This window comes from Raphanus sativus, chromosome 6, assembly GCF_000801105.2.
Source record: "Raphanus sativus cultivar WK10039 chromosome 6, ASM80110v3, whole genome shotgun sequence".
Lineage (NCBI taxonomy): Eukaryota > Viridiplantae > Streptophyta > Magnoliopsida > Brassicales > Brassicaceae > Raphanus > Raphanus sativus.
Window position 1 is genome coordinate 31,441,753 of NC_079516.1, and position 8,521 is coordinate 31,450,273.

The 8,521-nt window shown below is 43.2% G+C and overlaps 2 protein-coding genes across 2 annotated transcripts; both read right to left on the minus strand.

Annotated features, from left to right (window-relative positions):
* Positions 1–332: 332 nt before the first annotated feature.
* On the minus strand, positions 333–1,376 carry LOC130495754 (uncharacterized). The gene has a single exon (XM_056987252.1). The coding sequence runs from the start codon at positions 1,374–1,376 to the stop codon at positions 333–335; it is 1,044 nt and encodes a 347-aa protein (XP_056843232.1).
* Positions 1,377–5,355: 3,979 nt separating this feature from the next.
* LOC130495755 (uncharacterized) lies at positions 5,356–6,399 on the minus strand. The gene has a single exon (XM_056987253.1). The coding sequence runs from the start codon at positions 6,397–6,399 to the stop codon at positions 5,356–5,358; it is 1,044 nt and encodes a 347-aa protein (XP_056843233.1).
* Between the last annotated feature and the right edge of the window lie 2,122 nt (positions 6,400–8,521).

Consider the following 8,521-nt stretch of genomic DNA (forward strand, 5'->3'; position numbering starts at 1 on the left):
AACCAAGAGAAGGAGGCTATCCCTGAGTGCAACGCTGATACGGCTATCTCAGCCTTCAAGCGGGGCCGACTTCCGGAGGGAGATCTCAACAAGGAGCTGATCAAAACAAATGCAGGACTATGGAGGATGTGTTGTCTCGTGCTTGGGAGCTCCAGCAACATTAATGTTAGGGCCAAGAACATTATTGTTTCTGGAGCTGCCATTCTCTACTAGGGGAGTCGCCTTTCTAGTTAGGGCCGTAGGTTCTAATCCTAGGTCGGCGAAGGCCGAATGGAAGATAATGTTGCTGGAGCTCCCATTGTCTACTAGTATTCGCTTGACCAAGCAGTTTGCTATGGTAAGTGAGATGACAAGGGCGTCGTGGTGAGGAGCAAGGACTTTCCGAGGAGCAGGCGCTTAGGACCCTCGGCCTCTTGGCCTTTCCTAGCGTTGCGAGTCCTTCTCTTGGCAGTGGCACTACTGATTCCGCTTACTTCTGATCCGCCTGAGATGACATGGATCACCCGGTCTTGCTGTGGTGGCAATGCGGGAGCTGCTTCGGTAGGAAGGCTGGAACCTTCCTTATTTAGAAGGTTCTTGGCCTTATCTGAGAGGAACTCTCTTAGGTAGCCTTTCTTGAGAAACTCGACGACCTCCATCTTCAAGGCTATACAATCTTCCGTAGTGTGACCATGATCACTATGGAACTCGCACCACCGTTTGGGGTATCGATTAGCCTCTGCGGCCTTCATCTTAGGAGGCCACTTGACTTGAGGACCCATTTGTCGTAGGACACCGATCAGTTCTGGTTTTGATATTGCAAGATGAGAGATATCAGGCCAAGTGGACACCATCATCCCCTCGGATCTAGGCAAAGGTCGATGTTGGTACCTGCCCCTGCTCGGGTTACTAGTCTCCCTAGCGGACTTGGGATGAGAGGGCTCATCACGATCATTCGTAGTTCGCTTTGAGGACTTCTGATGGTACTTCGGACAGGCTTTGGCCTTACTAGCAACATCTTCTTCCCACCTTACTTGAGCCCAAGCACGAGACAACACATCCTCCATAGTCCTGCATTTGTATTTGATCAGCTCCTTGTAGAGATCTCCCTCCGGAAGTAAGCCCCGCTTGAAGGCTGAGATAGTCGTATTAGCGTTGCACTGAGGGGTAGCCACCTTCTCTTGGTTGAAGCGTGCTATGTAGGAACGAAGGGGTTCGTTCCTATGCTGGAGGACTTCGTAGAGGTCGTCTGAGTTCTTCTCTAGGTTGCGACTACTAGCAAATTGCTCTACGAACTTGTCGCTGAGGGCTGCAAAGGACTTGATGGACTTGGTAGGAAGATTGATGTACCACTGGAGAGCAGGGCCAGTCAAGGTTGATCCGAATCCCTTGCACATGTGATAGTGCTCAAATTACCTAGTAGAGCTTATTCTCTCAAATAAGAGGTACAGCTGTAGTACTTAGGGATCGAATCACGAGGAGCTAGGGAACCAATTAAATCTAATCAATTAATCAATCCTAGGTGAAGTTGGTTTTAATGATGAAAATGTAAATAACAATTCTTAAAATGAGCAAGGTAGTTGCTCTAACTAACAATATGATGGGTGTTCAAATGAAATGAAGAGTGCTAGACTTAGACTTTTATTCAGGAATGGAGATTATAATATCTAAAAATGCCTAACAAGTTGCTTGCATGATACTATAGAACTCAGTCGCTTAACTCTCAGTGATGTCTGACTGGTTAAATAATCTAGATCTCTGGCCTCAACTGTCGTATGTTGACACAGAAAAAGAGTCGATCGATATCCTTTAGAGATATCGAGCGATACACCTTTCGCTCGGCGATCGATTCACCTGTCGGGATATCGATCGACGGCTTCTAGATATGCCTAGGCGCGAGCCGATAATGAACACTAGATCTCAAGGACTGCGGTTAGCTCTTCTCCAAGGAGATACTATTTCAAACAGATAATTCAAGATATCAAAGATCCTAGTGATCTATGCTCTAGTTAGCTACTCTAGAACAAGCTTAGGGTGCAATCTATTTGATGAATATCACAACTTAGCAATTATAGCTTGGGGCTAATCCCACAAACCTATTTAAACCCTAGATCTAACAAGTATACTACTCAGACATTGCTAAGCAATTCATAACAATAGATTGATGAAAGAATTGCATAGATAGATATAGAGTATAATAACAAATGGAGTTCACAAATCTCTCCAATCTCTCAAAACATGTGAAACTCTAGTCTCTCTCTCACACTCTCTGCTTTGCCTCTCAAGACTTGTGTAAAGCTTGCTTCTCTCGAAGTTGCCGTCAAAAACACTTAGCGGGCATATTTAAGCATTTCCATTAAGTTAAAAACTTGTCAGGGGCAATCTCGTAATTTGGCGAAGTCTTGGTGAAGTAGTAGGCTAAACCATTTCGTCCTCGATATCGATCGACAACATAAGATGTGTATCGATCGATTATAATCTTCTAGTACGTGGATCTTCTCAGCTACATCGTTCGACAACTCATGATGAGTATCGACCGATTCTTATCACAATGTTGACTTCCGACTTAGTCTTGAATGGTCAACTCGGGTGTATTATCTCTTGTACTCCAAAATGCTCCAAAAACATCACTTTATCACGAAACGCTCATGAACCTGAAAACATACCTAACAGGCTAGAAAACACATTAGTTATATAATAAAATACTAGTATACCATGGCAGAAAACGGGTGAAATCCATGGTATATCAACTCCCCCAGACTTACTCCTTTGCTTGTCCTCAAGCAAAAACAGTAGTCTTTAGAAAAGGTTTGAAAACAGTAGGAACTCAAAGATTCAAAATATTGAAGTCATCACTCTATGGGTTTGCAATTCATATATAAACATCCTAATCACAGAAGTTCATTATGCCTTATCCTAGCTTAGCAACCAAATTCATCTCGTCAACAACTTAGCAAATCTTATCTGACATTCCCCTCTACTAACCTCATTTCTTAACATAAAATAAAAGTGCAGGCTTTACCATGGGAGTATCGATCAAAGGACACATGGATTCAACTCAAACAAGTATCTGAACACACAGGTAGTCTTCTCTGATTCCTTTCTCCCCTCATCTCTCTTCTCTGAATCTCTTATTAGTTTCAATTTTAATAGGTTTCGATGCCACAAATGTCATCTATTCTATCTCATTGACATTTTCATTTGTAACTCATACATTTTTGACAAAGTGTAGCGGATAATGGGGTCTCAGGTAATTTACCTATCCCTCGTTTCCACAATGTGTGATCATCCTTGAGATTTAGAATACTGGGGTCACAGGACCCTCTGCCTCTTAAGAAATCATTTCAATCTTTTATAACATAAACTTAGATCTTTGAGATGCCGAAGAGAGAGAAGGAAGGGAACCAGAAACACACAGACTTTTTACCTTCCAGACTTGTAAGAGGATTCCGATCCAGTGATTTCCAGGCCCCAAGACAAGCAAATAAACTCAGTATTAGTGTTGGAGGTCAGCTTTGGTTCCTTCAAACAATCTCAGCTAGTGTATCTAGGTGACAGGTTGATCCACTTTAGCATCATTAGTACTATCTGCAATCAGTATATCTAGAATGGTGCTAAAGAGTTGTTAGACAATCAAATATAAATATATATCAATGTCCCTATTTAATACTTATGTGAAAAATAATTTTGAAAAACATTTTAAATAAAAACCAAAATAAAAACACATATTAGTAAACTCCCCTAGACTTAAATTACACTGTCCTAGTGTAACACAGCCGGAGTGAGGTAAATAAATAAATCATAAAAACTGAATATAACAAGATAGAACGACTAAACCTGATCGACATGGTGTCGATCGATTCGTAGGGATGTACGTCGATCGTTAGTGATGGTCGTGTGGTGTCGAGCGATGTGAATGGTACGTGTCGGTCGACGGAATCATCATTCTACTTGGATCTTTAAAAACTGCAAAAATAAATCCGAAAAATAAAAGTAAAAATGTAAAAATAACTTAAAAAGAAAATAAAACCTAATAGTGGGTTGCCTCCCACTCAGCGCTTTGTTAGTCATTTAGCTTGACTTTTTTGGGTGTGTGACTCAGGGGGTGCATAAACTGCTGATTATCGGACAACAATCATCAATTTCGTGTCTCCTACTATCAAACCATGTGGCAATGAAGCTTCTTGTGGCATCAATTTCTTCTCGAAGTTCAAACCCTAAAAGACCAACTTGGAGAACACTCCAAGCAACTACAGCAGAGCGCCGAGAAACTAGACGCCATAGAAGCGGAGAATCTTGTCCTCCGACAAGAGAACCATACCCTCGGTGAAACTAGCAACAAGCGAAAGCGGTTCCGAACTAGGGTTCGACCCATGGCTTCGCTCAACACTCCACGCGATAGTGAAAGAGCTCCTCACCGACCCATCTTTGCTAACGATGAACCCGAAGAACGCGAAGCTGTTCACGACGCGACCGAGTACAAGTGGACAGCGATCCCGATACGGAAGATGAAGGGTATTCACCCGATGATCCTGGGATCTCGGACCCGGCTCTAGCCGCCTACCTAGAAAAAGTGGTTTCCGAAAGGTTCGGCACCATCCATAATGTGGTAGAAAGGCTCCCATGGGTAGATCCCCCTATTCGGAGGAGTAACCCAGGGTCCTATTCCGATACACCTTTCGTGGAAGAGATTACCTCGGTGGAGATGCCATGCAAGTTCTCTTTCCCGAGCATAAAGATGTACGAAGGTACTGGGATCCTGACAATCACATCGCTCAATACAAGCAATGCATGCTAGCAGTAGCAATCGCCTGGGAAGCAAGGGAAGCTACCATGTGCAAGGGATTCGGATCAACCTTGACTGGCCCTGCTCTCCAGTGATACATCAATCTTCCTACCAAGTCCATCAAGTCCTTTGCAGCCCTCAGCGACAAGTTCGTAGAGCAATTTGCTAGTATTCACAACCTAGAGAAGAACTCAGACGACCTCTACGAAGTCCTCCAGCATAGGAATGAAACCCTTCGTTCCTACATAGCACGTTTCAACCAAGAGAAGGAGGCTATCCCTGAGTGCAACGCTGATACGGCTATCTCAGCCTTCAAGCGGGGCCGACTTCCGGAGGGAGATCTCAACAAGGAGCTGATCAAAAACAAATGCAGGACTATGGAGGATGTGTTGTCTCGTGCTTGGGAGCTCCAGCAACATTATTGTTAGGGCCAAGAACATTATTGTTTCTGGAGCTGCCATTCTCTACTAGGGGAGTCGCCTTTCTAGTTAGGGCCGTAGGTTCTAATCCTAGGTCGGCGAAGGCCGAATGGAAGATAATGTTGCTGGAGCTCCCATTGTCTACTAGTATTCGCTTGACCAAGCAGTTTGCTATGGTAAGTGAGATGACAAGGGCGTCGTGGTGAGGAGCAAGGACTTTCCGAGGAGCAGGCGCTTAGGACCCTCGGCCTCTTGGCCGTTCCTAGCGTTGCGAGTCCTTCTCTTGGCAGTGGCACTACTGATTCCGCTTACTTCCGATCTGCCTGAGATGACATGGATCACCCGGTCTTGCTGTGGTGGCAATGCGGGAGCTGCTTCGGTAGGAAGGCTGGAACCTTCCTTATTTAGAAGGTTCTTGGCCTTATCTGAGAGGAACTCTCTTAGGTAGCCTTTCTTGAGAAACTCGACGACCTCCATCTTCAAGGCTATACAATCTTCCGTAGTGTGACCATGATCACTATGGAACTCGCACCACCGTTTGGGGTATCGATTAGCCTCTGCGGCCTTCATCTTAGGAGGCCACTTGACTTGAGGACCCATTTGTCGTAGGACACCGATCAGTTCTGGTTTTGATATTGCAAGATGAGAGATATCAGGCCAAGTGGACACCATCATCCCCTCGGATCTAGGCAAAGGTCGATGTTGGTACCTGCCCCTGCTCGGGTTACTAGTCTCCCTAGCGGACTTGGGATGAGAGGGCTCATCACGATCATTCGTAGTTCGCTTTGAGGACTTCTGATGGTACTTCGGACAGGCTTTGGCCTTACTAGCAACATCTTCTTCCCACCTTACTTGAGCCCAAGCACGAGACAACACATCCTCCATAGTCCTGCATTTGTATTTGATCAGCTCCTTGTAGAGATCTCCCTCCGGAAGTAAACCCCGCTTGAAGGCTGAGATAGTCGTATTAGCGTTGCACTGAGGGGTAGCCACCTTCTCTTGGTTGAAGCGTGCTATGTAGGAACGAAGGGGTTCGTTCCTATGCTGGAGGACTTCGTAGAGGTCGTCTGAGTTCTTCTCTAGGTTGCGACTACTAGCAAATTGCTCTACGAACTTGTCGCTGAGGGCTGCAAAGGACTTGATGGACTTGGTAGGAAGATTGATGTACCACTGGAGAGCAGGGCCAGTCAAGGTTGATCCGAATCCCTTGCACATGTGATAGTGCTCAAATTACCTAGTATAGCTTATTCTCTCAAATAAGAGGTACAGCTGTAGTACTTAGGGATCGAATCACGAGGAGCTAGGGAACCAATTAAATCTAATCAATTAATCAATCCTAGGTGAAGTTGGTTTTAATGATGAAAATGTAAATAACAATTCTTAAAATGAGCAAGGTAGTTGCTCTAACTAACAATATGATGGGTGTTCAAATGAAATGAAGAGTGCTAGACTTAGGCTTTTATTCAGGAATGGAGATTATAATATCTAAAAATGCCTAACAAGTTGCTTGCATGATACTATAGAACTCAGTCGCTTAACTCTCAGTGATGTCTCACTGGTTAAATAATCTAGATCTCTGGCCTCAACTGTCGTATGTTGACACAGAAAAAGAGTCGATCGATATCCTTTAGAGATATCGAGCGATACACCTTTCGCTCGGCGATCGATTCACCTGTCGGGATATCGATCGACGGCTTCTAGATATGCCTAGGCGCGAGCCGATAATGAACACTAGATCTCAAGGACTGCGGTTAGCTCTTCTCCAAGGAGATACTATTTCAAACAGATAATTCAAGATATCAAAGATCCTAGTGATCTATGCTCTAGTTAGCTACTCTAGAACAAGCTTAGGGTGCAATCTATTTGATGAATATCACAACTTAGCAATTATAGTTTGGGGCTAATCCCACAAACCTATTTAAACCCTAGATCTAACAAGTATACTACTCAGACATAGCTAAGCAATTCATAACAATATATTGATGAAAGAATTGCATAGATAGATATAGAGTATAATAACAAATGGAGTTCACAAATCTCTCCAATCTCTCAAAACATGTGAAACTCTAGTCTCTCTCTCACACTCTCTGCTTTGCCTCTCAAGACTTGTGTAAAGCTTGCTTCTCTCGAAGTTGCCGTCAAAAACACTTAGCGGGCATATTTAAGCATTTCCATTAAGTTAAAAACTTGTCAGGGGCAATCTCGTAATTTGGCGAAGTCTTGGTGAAGTAGTCGGCTAAACCATTTCGTCCTCGATATCGATCGACAACACAAGATGTGTATCGATCGATTATAATCTTCTAGTACGTGGATCTTCTCAGCTACATCGTTCGACAACTCATGATGAGTATCGACCGATTCTTATCACAATGTTGACTTCCGACTTAGTCTTGAATGGTCAACTCGGGTGTATTATCTCTTGTACTCCAAAATGCTCCAAAAACATCACTTTATCACGAAACGCTCATGAACCTGAAAACATACCTAACAGGCTAGAAAACACATTAGTTATATAATAAAATACTAGTATACCATGGCAGAAAACGGGTGAAATCCATGGTATATCAACTCCCCCAGACTTACTCCTTTGCTTGTCCTCAAGCAAAAACAGTAGTCTTTGGAAAGGTTTGAAAACAGTAGGAACTCAAAGATTCAAAATATTGAAGTCATCACTCTATGGGTTTGCAATTCATATATAAACATCCTAATCACAGAAGTTCATTATGCCTTATCCTAGCTTAGCAACCAAATTCATCTCGTCAACAACTTAGCAAATCTTATCTGACATTCCCCTCTACTAACCTCATTTCTTAACATAAAATAAAAGTGCAGGCTTTACCATGGGAGTATCGATCAAAGGACACATGGATTCAACTCAAACAAGTATCTGAACACACAGGTAGTCTTCTCTGATTCCTTTCTCCCCTCATCTCTCTTCTCTGAATCTCTTATTAGTTTCAATTTTAATAGGTTTCGATGCCACAAATGTCATCTATTCTATCTCATTGACATTTTCATTTGTAACTCATACATTTTTGACAAAGTGTAGCGGATAATGGGGTCTCAGGTAATTTACCTATCCCTCGTTTCCACAATGTGTGATCATCCTTGAGATTTAGAATACTGGGGTCACAGGACCCTCTGCCTCTTAAGAAATCATTTCAATCTTTTATAACATAAACTTAGATCTTTGAGATGCCGAAGAGAGAGAAGGAAGGGAACCAGAAACACACAGACTTTTTACCTTCCAGACTTGTAAGAGGATTCCGATCCAGTGATTTCCAGGCCCCAAGACAAGCAAATAAACTCAGTATTAGTGTTGGAGGTCAGCTTTGGT

What these genes read in the sequence shown, in the direction of transcription:
- LOC130495754 (XM_056987252.1), bottom strand. Translation starts at nt 1,376, where the DNA reads ATGTGCAAGGGATTCGGATCAACCTTGACTGGCCCTGCTCTCCAGTGG.
- LOC130495755 (XM_056987253.1), bottom strand. Translation starts at nt 6,399, where the DNA reads ATGTGCAAGGGATTCGGATCAACCTTGACTGGCCCTGCTCTCCAGTGG.